Source organism: Heterodontus francisci, chromosome 3 (genome assembly GCF_036365525.1).
Source record: "Heterodontus francisci isolate sHetFra1 chromosome 3, sHetFra1.hap1, whole genome shotgun sequence".
NCBI lineage: Eukaryota > Metazoa > Chordata > Chondrichthyes > Heterodontiformes > Heterodontidae > Heterodontus > Heterodontus francisci.
The window spans coordinates 193,290,843-193,305,386 of NC_090373.1; the positions used below are offsets into that span (position 1 = coordinate 193,290,843).

The 14,544-nt window shown below is 43.4% G+C and overlaps 1 protein-coding gene across 6 annotated transcripts in view; it reads right to left on the reverse strand.

Annotated features, from left to right (window-relative positions):
- LOC137365567 (WD repeat-containing protein 26) overlaps positions 1 to 14,544 on the reverse strand; it is a 156,958-nt gene that overhangs the window by 111,812 nt on the left and 30,602 nt on the right. For all 6 annotated transcript variants that reach the window (XM_068027980.1, XM_068027953.1, XM_068027946.1 and 3 more), the window contains exons 5-6: positions 10,222 to 10,319; positions 8,378 to 8,534 (exon numbers count right to left, since the gene is read on the reverse strand). In XM_068027980.1, the coding sequence (XP_067884081.1) occupies positions 8,378 to 8,534; positions 10,222 to 10,319 (255 nt within the window). The remainder of the gene's footprint in view (positions 1 to 8,377; positions 8,535 to 10,221; positions 10,320 to 14,544) is intronic.

A 14,544-nucleotide genomic window follows, 5' to 3' on the forward strand; every position in this document is an offset into this window, starting at 1 on the left:
TCCCTTAGAGGCAGAGACAGGAGAAATCATGGTAAATGAGGAAATGGCAGAGGCATTGAACAAATATTTTGTGTCTGTCTTCACAGTAGAAGACACGAGTTCCATACCAGAAATAGGCAGTAACCCAAGGGTTAAAAAGAGTGAGGAATTTAAGGATATTGATATCAGCCGAGAAAAAGTATTGGAGCAACTTGAGGGACTAAAATCTGACAAGTCCCCGGGTCCAGATGGCCTATATCCTAGGGCTCTAGAAGAGATAGTGGATGCACTGGCGATGATTTTCCAGAATTCCTTAGATTCAGGAATGGTCCCGTCAGATTGGAAGTTGGCAAATATTAAACCACTTTTCAAGAAAGGAGGTGGAGAGAAAACAGGGAGCTACAGGCCAGTTAGCCTATCAGACGTGGGGACGATGCTGGAAACCATTATTAACGAAGTCTTAACATTGCACTTGGAAAAGCATACTATGATTAGAACAAGTCAGTATGGTCTTACTAAAGGGAAACTCTGTTTGACAAAGAGTTTTTTGAGGATATAACTTGTCGGATAGATAAAGGGGAACCTTTATGTAGTATACTTCAATTTCCAAAAGGCATTTGATAAGGTGCCTCATAAAAGATTAATAGGCAAGATAAGGGCTCATGGTGTTGGGGGTAATATATCAGCGTAGATAGAGGATTGGGTAACAGGAAGCAGAGTGTGGGCATAAATGGGGCATTTTGAAGTTGGCAGGCAGTGAATAGTGGGGTACCGCAAGGATCAGTGCTGGGGCCTCAGCTATTTACACTCTATATTAATGACTTGGATGAAGAGAGAGTGATGCATCTAAGTTTGATGATACAAATCTCAGTGGAAAGGTAAGCTGCAGGGAGGACAGAGAGGCTGCAAAGACAGGCTAAGTGAGTGGGCAACAAGATGGAAAATGGAGTATTATGTAGGGAAGTGTGAAGTTGTTCACTTTAGTTATAAAAATAGAAAAGCAGAATTTTTTTTTTTAAAAAGGAGAGATACCGGTAAGTGTTGATGTTCTGAGAGACTTGGGGGATACTTGTACAAGGTACGCACAAAGTTAACATGTAGGTGCAGCAGGCTATTAGGAAAGCAAATGGCATGTTGGACTTTATCGCAAGGGGACTGGAGTACATAAAGAAAGAAGTCTTACTCAAATTGTACAGCACTTTGGTGAGACTGCACCTGGAATACTGCTTGCAGTTTTGCTCTCCACATTTAAGAAAGGATATACTTGCATTGGAGGCAGTGTAGCGAAGATTTACTAAATTGGTCCCTAGGATGAGGGGGCTGTCCTATGATGAGAGGATGAGCAAATTGGACCTATATTCTCTGGAGTTTAGAAGAATAAGGGGCGATCTAACTGAGACATACAAGATTCTGAAAGGGCGTGATAGGGTAGAAGCTGAGAGATTGTTTCCGCTGGTCAAGGAATCTAGAACGTGGGGGACACAGTCTCAGGATAAGGGGCCAATCATTCAGGACTGAGATGACGAGAAATTACTTCACTCAAAGGGTTGTGAATCTTTGGAATTCTCTACCCCAGAGGGTTGTGGATGCTCCATCATCGAATACATTTAAGGCTGGGATAGATAGATTTTTGGTCTCATGGGGAATCAAGGGATATGGGGAGCGGGCAGGAAAGTGGAACTGAAGCCCAAGATCAGCCATGATCATACTGACTGGCGGAGCAGGCTCGATGGGCCATATGGTCTACATCTGCTCTTATTTCTTGCGTTCTCATGCACAGACAGTGCGAACAGTTTGGCTCAGCCGCAGAGACAGTTGCCAAGAAGAGGGGTGGAGTTGGAAGCTAGGGAACGAAGTTTGCAACATGGGCCAAAAACAATGGGTTTAGTCCTCTCAATCATTAGTTGAAGAAAATTTCTACTTATCTAGTTCTGGATGTCAATCGAACAATTTGACAACTTGGAGTGGAGGGGTCGAGATGTCGTGGTGAGGTAGAGCTAGGTGACATCAGCATACATGTGGAAACTGATACTACATTTTCGAATGTCCTCAGAGGGGCAGCATACAGATGAGAAAAAGGAGGGGCCTAAAAATAGACACCAGAGCTAACTGTGTGAGAGTAGGAAGTGAAGCCATTACAAATAATTCTCTGGATAGACAAGAATGGAACCAGGCACGTAAAGTTCCACCCAACCCTGAGTATCTCCAGTTCCACTGGCAGGATGTGCCCCAGGGAGTCCTCACTTCTTGATGAAGTTTCATTAGGCTCATCGCTCTGGGTCAAACAATATCAAGGAAACAGCTGATTGTCACGATCCCTCTCAACTGACAACTCAGTATGTTCAATAACAGAGAAAGCACCAAAGGAAGCAAAGGCAAAGAAACAATGTCCAACAGTTTGGTGACAGCAGAACTGACCCAATATCTGAAGGTTCGAGCTTGCACCAGGTGGTGAGTGAATCAACTCAGGGAAGTAACTTACTTAACCTTTGCCCACAAATCTGTTCGTTGCAGATATGTTTGATCACAACTGCATTTATAAGATTGATCATCGCAGTCTTTGTGAAGACAAAGTCCCAACGTCACAGTAAGGACACCCTCATGCAATCAGCGTGACACTACCACAAGTGGGACAAACTAACAGACCTAGCAGTCCAAAACTGCTTTTTAAAAATTCTTTCATGGGATGTGGGAGTTGCTGGCAGGCCAGCATTTGTTGCCCATCCCTAACTGCCCTTGAACTGAGTGACTTGCTAGGCTGTTTCAGAAGGCAGTTAAGAATCATATTGCTGTGCGTCTGGAGTCACATGTAGGCCAGACCAGGTAAGGACAGCAGATTTCCTTTCCTGAAGGACATTAGTGAACCAGATGTTTTTTTTTTAATGATTTCCGTGCTGTATCTCTCTATGAAAATGACTGGCAGTTTCATGGCACCATTACAGACACTAGCTTTCAATTCCAGATTCTTATTAATTGAATTTAAATTCCACCAGCTGCTCTGGTGGGAATGGAACCCATGTCCCGAGGGCATTAGCCTGGGGTTCCAGATTACTAGTCCAGCATAGTGCCACTGTCTCCCCTTTTTATGCGTTAAGGTGCTGTGGTTCAGCAGAATTGCATACCATAACAATCAGTAGCCCCATGGCTGAATACACCCCATTTTGCCCCTCAAGCCAGTAAAACAATGGTTCAATGAGCAGTGTAGATGACTGTGCCAGTATAAACATCAGGCATATCTTAGGAGGTTCCAACCTAAGTGAAGCTACAACATAAGCTACCTATATGCTAAACAGAAAAGATGTTTTTGGCAGGAGCCAAATGGACCCACAACCAATGATTCAGTACAAAACCCTAAATGATCTACCACATCCAGTGGAGAATGGTAGTGAACAATATGGTAACGAATGGAAGGAAGATGCTCTATCAATATCCATCTTAACCATAAGCCCAGCACATGAATACATGATTCATGCTTTTGTAAGTGACTCAGCCAGAAGAGCCATGATGATCCAACTGAGCCTCCTCCCAAGGCCCTCACCAATACAGATGCTACCATACAATTCGATACTTTTCAAATACCATTAAGCAACTGAATGCAGTTACAAAAGCAGGACAGAGGCTGGAGTAACTTTGCAACGAGTGGCTCACCTCGAACTCCCAAAATCTCCCCAGTATCTGCAAAACCCAAGTCATGACTGCAATGGAATACTCAAATTGCCCGGATGGATGCAGCTGCAACAAAATAAGTTTGACACTATACTGGACAAAACAGTTTGTTTGATTGGTACCCACCATTGAAATCCTCAGGCACTGCAGCATATACTATCTACAGGATATGGAAGTATGCACCAAGCTTACTTCGACAACAAATTAAAGTGCATGGGATTGGGGGTAGTGTATTGCGATGGACAGAAAATTGGTTGGCAGACAGGAAACAAAGAGTAGGAATAAACGGGTCTTTTTCCGAATGGCAGGCAGTGACTAGTAGGGTACCGCAGGAATCGGTGTTAAGACCCCAGCTATTCACAATATATATTAATGCTTTAGATGAGGGAACTAAATGCAAGATCTCCAAATTTGCAGATGACACAAACCTGGGTGGGAGGGCGAGTTGTGAGGAGGATGCAGAGGCGCTTCAGGGTGATTTGGACAAGTTGAGTGTGGGCTAATGCATGGCAGATGCAGTATAATGTGGATAAATGTGAGGTTATCCATTTTGGTAGCAAAAACAGGAAGGCAGATTATCTGAACGGCTATAAACTGAGGGAGGGGAATATGCAGCGAGACCTGGGTGTTCTCGTACACCAGTTGCTGAAGGTAAGCATGCAGATGCAACAGGCAGTAAAAAAGACAAGTGGTATGTTGGCCTTCTTAGCGAGATGATTAGAGTACAGGAGCAGGGATGTCTTGCTGCAATTATACAGGGCCCTGGTGAGGCCACACCTGGAATATTGTACACAGTTTTGGTCTCCTTATCTGAGGAAGGATGTTTTTGCTATAGAGGGTTTGCAGCAAAGGCTTACCACATTGATTCCTGGGATGGCAGGACTGACGTATGAGGAGAGATTGAGTCGGTTAGGATTATATTCGCTGGAGTTCAGAAGAGTGAGGGGGGGGGGGATCTCATACAAACCTATAAAATTCTAACAGGACTTGACAGGGTAGATGCAGGAAGGATGTTCCCGATGATGGGGGAGTCCAGAACCAGGGGTCATAGTCTCAGGATATGGGGTAAACCTCTCAGGACTGAGATGAGGAGAAATTTCTTCACCCAGAGAGTGGCGAGCCGGTGGAATTTGCTACCACAGAAAGCAGCCGAGGCCAAAACATTGCATGTTTTCAAGAAGTAGTTAGATATAGCTCTTGGGTCTAAAGGGATCAAAGGGTATGGGGCGAATGCGGGAACAGGTTACTGAGTTGGATGATCAGCCATGATCATAATGAATGGTGGAGCAGGCTCGAAGGGCCGAACGTCCTATTCCTGCTCCTATTTTCTATATTTATATGCAACATCTTCCCCTACAGCCTCTACCGCCAAGAAGGACAAAACAGCAGTCATAGGAATGCCATCATCTCCCAGTCAAGTCTTGGAAATAAACTGACAATCCTTCATCACTAGGTAAATATTTTGGAAGTTCTATCGTTGTGGGAGAACCATCAAAAAGACTGCAGCAGTTCAAGAAGGTAGCCCATTACCGTCTCAGGGCAACCTGAGACGGGCAATAAATACAGTCTAGTCAGCGAGAGGGTAGAGGTCCAGCAAATAGTCTCAGCAGCACTTGGATGGAGACAGAAAAATCAGCCATTATGATCAGTATGCAGCAAGACCTGGACAATATCCAGGCTTGGGCTGATAAGTGGCAAGTAACATTCGCGCCACACAAGTGCCGGGCAATGACCATCTCCAACAAGAGAGAATCTAACCATCTCCCCTTGACATTCAATGGCATTACCATCCCTGAATCCCCCACTATTAACATCCTAGGGGCTACCATTGACCAGAAACAGAACTGGAGTAGCCATATAAATACCGTGGCTACAAGAGCAGGTAACTCACCTTCTGACTCCCCAAAGCCTGTCCACTATCTACAAGGCACAAGTCAGGAGTGTGATGAAATACTCTCCACTTGCCTGGATGGGTGCAGCTCCAACAACACTCAAGAAGCTCGACACCATCCAGGACAAAGCAGCCAGCTTGATTGGCACCCCATCTACAAACACTCACTCCCTCCACCACTGATGCACAGTGGCAGCAGTGTGTACCATCTACAAGATGCACTGCAGCAATGCACCAAGGCTCCTTAGACAGCACCTTCCAAACCCGCAACCTCTACCAATTAGAAGGACAAGGGCAGCAAATACATGGGAACGCCACCACCTGCAAATTCCCCTCCTAGTCACACACCATCCTGATTTGGAACTATATTGCCGTTCCTTCACTGTCGCTGCGTCAAAGTCCTGGAACTCCCTTCCTAACAGCACTGTGGGTATACCTACCCCAAATGGACTGCAGCGGTTCAAGAAGGCAGCTCCCCACCACCTTCTCAAGGGAAATTAGGGATGGGCAATAAATGCAGGCCTGGCCAGTGACGCCTACATCCCATGAATGAATAAAAAAAGTATCCAGCAATTCCTACTGTCAGCATATATATTCAGGCCATCAAATGAGGATCTGGCATTAGCTGGGATTCCCTCGGTCAAATAACTTGCCAACACTCTCTGGAAAGGCTCATGCACGAATAATGAATAATGGTCAGTCAAAATTTTCATGTGCAAAAAGCAGAAAATTAGCTATAAAGAAAAAAGTTGTCTGTTATATAGATGTACCGACTGATGCTCACATCTACATGTGCATAAGCACACCAAGTTATATGGAAAAATGGAAGCAAAGGGAGGACCAGAGGAGTAATATAATCTGCAGCTGAGAAATCACGTGAGTCAAATTTTGATGAGATCAAGTGTGATGAGATTCAATTCCAATTATTCCAAAGGAACTAGATGAAGTAAAAAAAAAACTCAATGATGCAAAGTACTTTTCAATTGGAAATGTAATTTCTTTTTAAAAACATTCATATAGCATCTTAAACGTAATGAAATGTACCAAGGGTACATCACAGGAGCATTATAAAATGACAAAATATGACACCAAGCCACAAAAGGAGATATTAGGTCAGATGAACAAAAGCTTGGCCAAAGAGATAGGTTTTAAGGATAGTCTTAAAAGGAGGAAAGTGAGGTGGAGAGGTGAAGTATTCCAGAGCTTGGCGCTTAGGCAACTGAAGGCACGACCACCAATAATGCAGCGATTAAATCAGGGATGTACAGGACGCCAGAATTAAAGGAGCACAGATATCTTGGAGGGTTGTGAGGCTGGAGGAGATTAGAGATAGGGAGGGGCGAGGCCAAGGAGGGATTTAAAAACAAGGATAAGAATTCTAAAATCAAGGCATTGCTTAACCAGAAGCCAATAAAGGTCAGTAAGCACAATTGTTTTAAAAATTCGTTCATAGGATGTGGATATCGCTGGCTAGGACAGCATTCATTTCCTATCCCTAATTACCCTCGAGAAGGTGGTGGTGAGCTGCCTTCTTGAATCGCTGCAGTCCATGTGAGGTAGGTACACCCACAGAGCTGGAAGAGAGTTCCAGGATTTTGACCCAGCGACAGTGAAGGAATGGCGATATAGTTCCAACTCAGGATGGTTGTGGCTGGCAGGGGAACTTGCAGGTGGTGGTGTTCCCATGCATTTGCTATCCTTGTCCTTCTAGTTGGTAGAAGTAATGGGTTTGGAAGGAACTGTCGAAGGAGCCTTGGTGTGTTGCTGCAGTGCATCTTGTATATGGTACACACTGCTGCCACTGTGCGTCGGTGGTGGAGGAAGTGAATGTTGAAAGTGATGGATGGGGTGCCAATCAAGCGGGCTACTTTGTCCTGGATGGTGTCAAGCTTCTTGAGTGTTGTTGGAACTGCCTCCATCCAGGCAAGTGGAGAGTATTCCATCACATTTGTGACTTGTGCCTTGTAGATGGTGGACAGGCTTTAGGGAGTCAGGAGGCGGGTTACTCGCCTCAGGATTCCTAGCTTCTGATCTGCTCTTGTAGTCACAGTATTTATGCAGCTGGACCAGTTCAGTCTCTGGTCAATGATAACCCCCAGGATGTTGATAGTGGGGGATTCAGTGATCGTGATGCCATTGAATGTCATGGGGAGATGGTTAGATTCGCTCTTGTTGGAGATGGTCATTGCCTGGCACTTAAGTGGCAAGTAACATTCGCACCACACATCAGCCCAAGCCACTACCACCACCACCACCTTCTCAGGGGCAATTAGGCTTGGGTACTAAATGCTGGCCTAGCCAGTGACGCTCACATCCCATGAATGAATAGGAAAAAAAACGTCATCTTGTCCTCCTATCACAGCACAATCAAAATTTTTTTTTTAAACCACAAATATACACAGCAAAACTTTGGAACTGACACAGTGATAACTGAGTCTCTCCTGGCCCATTAACTTGGCTCAGTGGCGTCTCATCCAAGTCAAATGACTGTTGGCTCCTGGCTCCAGTTGAAGATTTAATCAAAATCTACGATGTTATCCCACAGCAGTACTGAGGAACTCAGCTGACCTTCAGAAGAGGAAATTAACTACAAATTCATTTGCACGTTCTGGTATTTGAGGCAGAAAAAACCCATGTCTCTGAAGAGATTCCATCTAAAGTGCTGTCGATATTATTTGTTCAACTACTACTCCAAGATAAAAAAAAAGATCAGCTGGTCACTCAAAATGGCTTCTGTTCTTTCTTACACAGGAATTTTAAAGTAATTTACTGCATATGAAGAGTTTGGAGGGACACAGTAAGGTTCTATATAAAGCAGGCATTTTATAATTTATTCCTTACCTACTGCAAACATGGTCTATGAGCAGAGACATCGAGTCCAGGTTGCCATCTAGTTTAGTATTGTGATACAGGCACCGGTCCCGTTGCAGTTCCACTGCCTGGCGCAGCAGAGTCTGTAAGCGTCGTGGAGGTAGCATCACTGACGGGGGCAGGTGCACTGGGAAAACAAAGTCAAAATAAAGATGGATTTAATTTTCTGAATGAATGGCGTAGTTCCACTAAAAGAACTCCACCTCAAATCTGAGCTAATATGTAATTTTACAGCTCTTTGGTTAAGTAAATAAAAGGTGGAACATAACCAATGATTCCGTTAAAATTTAGTTGCGCGCAGCCAGTTTTTTCAGTATCCAGTCCCTTTCAATTGTTTGCATGGCTGCGCACAAGTATTTACAATGGAACAATGGAGAAGTTGGGACTGTTCTCCTTGGAGAAGAGAAGGAGTGGGGAGAGTTGATAGAGATATTCAAAATCATAAGGGGTCTGGAGTGGATAAGGAAAAACTGTTCCCACTCACGAAAGGATCACGAATGAGAGGGCACAGATTTTATAGTGATTGGCAAAAGCAAAATGAGGGAAAACTTCTTCATGCAGGGAATGGTTAGGATCCGGAATGCACTGCCTGAGAGTGTGGTGAAGGCAGGTTCAATTGAGGCATTCAAAAAGGAATTAAATAGTTTTCTGAAAAGGAGAATGTGCAAGGTTGCAGGTAGAAGGCAGGGGAATGACATTAGGGGAATTTTTTTTTTAATTCTTTCATGGAATGTGGGTGCAATTTTTGCCCATCCTTAATTGCTCTTGGCAACTGAGTGGCTTGCTAGGCCATTTCAGAGGGCAGTTAAGAGTCAACCACATTGCTGTGGATCCGGAGTCACATGTAGACCAGACCAGGTAAAGACAGCAGATTTCCTTCCCTAAAGGAAATCAGTGAACCAGATGGGTTTTTACCACAATGATACTTTCATAGCACCATTACTGAAACTAGCTTTCAATTCCAGATTTTTATTAGTTGAATAATTAATTAACAGCTGCCACGGTGGGATTTGAACTCATGCCCCCAGGGCATTAGCCTAGATCTCTGGATTGCTAGCTCAGTGACATCACCATTACGGCATTATCCCCCCCGCCCCCCCCCCCCAAATGGCTCATTTGGTGAGCCGGTGCAGACAGAATGGGCCAAATGGCCTCCTTCTGCGCTGTAACAATTCTGCGATTCTGTGAAGACCTGTGTGGTACCTTCCAGATTGCTACAGATGCGCAGATTGGCAGATCAGCGGAACACTAACCATTACTCCAGGCTACATGGAGTGACTCTTCAATTCGCTACTTCACCTTTCCTCTCCCTAGAGGGGAACCAGCTAAACTCTTCTCAGTGCTGCTGTAACAGGCAAACTCAGCATACAGGCATGAAACTGCACCTTATGAACCAGTGTGCTGCAGTAGAAGCAAATTAAATGTATCTTCTGGAATAACCAGAAAGAATTTCAAAAACAATTGATCAATTGTGCTTTTTTCATTTCTACTGCTTGAAATTCTCCCAATAAAGAGTTGTGCAAGCATGCCCTGGGGCAACTCCCCCACCAGGAAAGGACCACATCACCTTCAATTGTTTCTATGGTTGAGATCACAATATGGCTGCATCCATGTCCAAGAATTTCACAGCACAATCCAGTAGAACACCAACAGGTCAGCATTTGTTTTGGAGTGAGCTCAGCAGTCATATAACCCTATGCTGTTATGGTCATTAGTTAACAACCACCATTAAGGTCCAAAGGCCCTTGCAACCTTGTTTATTAATCTGTCTCAACATCACTTTACTATTTTGTTGCAAAGCAGCACCAACTTACTCTGAAGTTTGTCGAGTAACTTTGATCGTGAAACAGTTCCTTTTCCTTCCCACTCTGCCTTTGCTCTCAGGTCATCTGTATGGCTGCACATTAGATACCTGCATAGACAGAGATGGGGATGATCTTTCAGCAGCCATACTAAAAGGGTTAACTTTTGTTTGTGAACATGGAAGATGAGAACCACAACAGTAGTACCTTAAGAAGCGCTCTATGGAAATTAAAATTAAATGAGTTCTGCTGCTGATTGTTTGTTACTTAAACTCCATAGTTTTTTTTTCACTTCTGCGGGCAGACAAATATTGCCATGTTATTTATATGGAATTCCAGAAAGCATCTGATAAAGGCTGTCATAAGAGACTGTTAGCTGAAGTTGCAGAGTTAGAGATCTGGGTGTCCTAGTGCATGAATCATAAAAGGTTTATATGCAGGTACAGCACATAATCAGGAAAGTTAATAGAATGTTATCATTTATTGCAAGGGGAATTGAATATCATAGAAAGATCTGTAGAAAAATTATGGCACAGAATGAGGCCATTCAGCCCATCGTGCCTGCACCGGCCAGAAAAAGCTAGCCGCCCAATCTAATCCCACCTTGCAGCACCTGGTCCATAGCCGTGCAGGTTAAAGCACTTCAGGTGCATGCCCAGGTATCAAAAGTAGGGCGGTTATGCTTCAGTTATACAGGGCATTGATGAGACCACATCTGGAGTACTGTGTACAGTATTGGTCTCCTTATTTAAGGAAGGATGTAAATGCGTTGGAAGCTGTTCAGAGAAGGTTTCCGAGACTAATAACTGGAATGGGCGGGTTGCTTTATGAGGAAAGGTTGGACAGGCTAGGCTTGATTCCGCTGGAATAAAGAGTAGGAGACAACTTGAATGAAACATACAAGATCCTGAGGGGTCATGACAGAGTGGATGTGGAAAGGATGTTTCCTGTTGTGGGAGAATCTAGAACTGGGGGCGGGGGGGGGGTGGGGTTCACTGTTTAAAAATAAGGCATCGCCCATTTAAGACAGAGAAATTGTTTCTCTCAGAGGGTCGCAAGTCTTTGGAACTCTCTTCCTCAAAAGGCAGTGGAAGCAGAGTCTTTGGATATTTTTACAGCAGAGGTAGATTCTTGATAAACAAGGGAGTGAAAGGTTATGGGGATAGGCGGAAAAGTGGAGTTGAGGTTACAATCAGATCAGCTATGATCTTATTGAATGGCGGACCAGGCTCGAGGGGTCAAGTGGCTCCTAATTCGTATGCAAGTTGGCCATCATGGAATTGAAGGCAAATTATTGACCTGGTTACGAAATTGGTTGAGCAGCAGCCAACTGTAATGATAAGAGACAGGTACTCTAATTGGCAGGATGTGACTTGCGGTGTCCTGCATGGATCTGCATCGGGCCCCAACTATTCATTCTATTTATTAATGACTTAGATGGGGATAGGAAGTCAAATTTAAATTTGCTGATAACACAAAGTTAGGCAGTATTCTTAGCAGTGTAGATGGAAATGTAAAATTACAAAGACGTATTGATAGCTGCTGAAAATAGAGACATTTTGTCAAAGTTTTTCATCTTGCACTCATCAGGACAATCTGAAAGAATATCAATGTAAGGGGAAACAACAACTTTATACTGTATGAGAAGAAATTACTGATTGGTAGAGGCGTCGCCATGGAGAATGCACCAGTTTATGGTGACAGACAGTTAACAGTCAAACTTTGTTTGAAATTTAAACCAGGCAGCTTGACTCTGATTGGTCAAGGCATTGCCCTGAAGAATGAACCAGCGAATGGCTGTCACTTATTTTGTTTAGCTGAAACAGGCGCAGCGTGTATTAATATATACAGCTTCCAGTACGCGCAAATGCGCCATACTGAATCTTAAATTGGTTGTCACCTTAGCACACTGAGGATTATTTAGCAAATTTTGTCCAATGACAAATGCCCATACTCAAGCTAGGAAATAAAGATTTGTGAGGTCTTGAAGGTGAATTGGAGGATTTGCAGAGCTGAAGCTAGAGGGAGAATCCAGAGGAAATCTCAAACCATGGAAGACAGTATGACAAATTAAGGAAATCAAAGTGAATTCCCAAGAGCTGTGGTACACTTTGGATTGGTCCCAGAAGTGAACGAACTGCCAAGATTCTGTAATGTACAGAGAAATTCTTGGGGTGGAAGTAACAATAGGAGTGTCTGTTGAGATTTAGAGTTTAAAGCATATGACTTCATGTTCCAAAATTTTGAGTTTAAAAGTACAGTGGCGCAGTGGTTAGCAACGCAGCCTCACAGCCCCAGCGACCCGGGTTCAGTTTTGGGTACTGCCTGTGCGGAGTTTGCAAGTTCTCCCTGTGTCTGCGTGGGTTTCCGCCGGGTGCTCCGGTTTCCTCCCACAGCCAAAGACTTGCTGGTTGATAGGTAAATTGGCCATTGTAAATTGCCCCTAGTGTAGGTAGGTGGTAGGAGAATGGTGGGGATGTGGTAAAGAATATGGGGTTAGTGTAGGATTAGTATAAATGGGTGGTTGTTGGTCGGCACAGACTTGGTGGGCCAAAGGGCCTGTTTCAGTGCTGTATCTCTAAATATAAAATGTAATAGTTCCCAAATTGTAGTGTTAAGTTAGTTCTTTGCTTTGATTAACTCTTGTACCGTAAAGATTTTTGTTTAAAGCATGACATCTTGTGGCGTAATTCTCAGTAAAAAATGGGAATTCCACTTTCTCTTTTTTTTTTAAAAAACTGTTCCCAATGGGATCATAATTGCCATGGCAGGGGGAATGCCAGAATCAACTTAAATTTGCTCGTGCAAATCCCAGACACAAGCATTGGCAGATTGGGCTGATTTCCAAACTCATTTCAAGGACCAATGCCAGAAGACCATTCTTAGGTTTCTGCCCGTTTTTCCTAACTTTTAATCCATGCATAGGAACAGAAGTAGGCCATTCAACCCCTCGAGCCTGTCCCGCCATTCAATGAGATCATTGCTGATCCGTGGCCTAACTCCATATACCTGCCTTTGGTCCATATCCCTTAATATCTTTGCTTAACAAAAATCTACCTCAGATTTAAAATTAACAACTGTTCTAACCTCAACTGCTGTTTGTGGGAGAGTTCCAAACCTCTACCACCCTTTGCATGAAGAAGTGCTTCCCAACATCTCTCCTGAACAGTCTGGTCCTAATTTTTAGACTATGCCTCCTAGTTTTAGAATCTCCAACCAGTGGAAATAGTTTATCTTTATCTAGCCTGTCTTTTCCTGTTAATATCTTGGAGATACCTAGCATAGAAACCATTGGGGATGGAAGTATTAAAATAGACAACAGTGATCTTACCAGCTTTCCTCGTACAAGATAGCTTTAATGCTTCCTATGTCAGTAACTCAAGATTCATACTTTAATTGGCAATGTAGTTAATTCTTTAGCACACATTGCCAGTTCTTCCATCTCCAGATAGCAAGGGTATGAGGAACTAGGATTGTAGTTGTTCACATAATTCCAAGGGACGTTAGGGGTACTCACAAAGTTTGTCAAGGGCCAAAGTCCTAAGCACTGACGCATTCGGATTATTTTCAGACCTACCATAAAGCAGCTTTGTCTTTTTCTTGCTCTCTCCTCTAAATTCCATATCCACTAGAAACAGGTGGATTTGCAGCTCAGCTGATAACATAGGAATGGGAGAAAGTGGACAGCAATTTCAGAGAACCAATGGTCTTTTTCTATGTAGAATTTCCTGATCTGAGAGGTGGATTAACGCCAGGAGATACTGCTCACTGGAGTGACTGAACCCACATCCAAGCTACAGGTCATCCCTGGAAGCGAATGTGGTCATTTTACAGCTATATACGTGTGTCAATAAATTTCTAGCAATTCTTTTAAGTATTATAACTTGAATTAGAGCACTTGACACAGTATCTGTCGTGCAGTGGATAGAATTTCAGAAAGGCAATTAGGCGGTTAGTCAGTAGAATAAACGCAAAGCCCAGCTGTTGAATCCAACAAATGAACTTGTAATTTAAGATCAAAACCAGCACTGGATTTGGTAATTGAGATTCCAGTCAACGTTGCCTTTCTTTAGCTCCTCAATGGTTTCACTGTTTTGATTCACCGCATAAGGTAAATCGGAACCATAAAGACCAAGAAAATCCCAGATTCAACTTCTGATCTATACAGTTAGGAACAGAAATCTCAAGCAGGAAAAAGATCAGAGTTTCATTCAGTCCATTCTGCTATTCAAGCCACTGTAACTGATGTTTCTCTTCAAACAAATCCATTTGACCTTGGAGTTAACTGTTCTTAGCCTTACACATAGTAAAGATGTTAAAATTATATTAAGCATC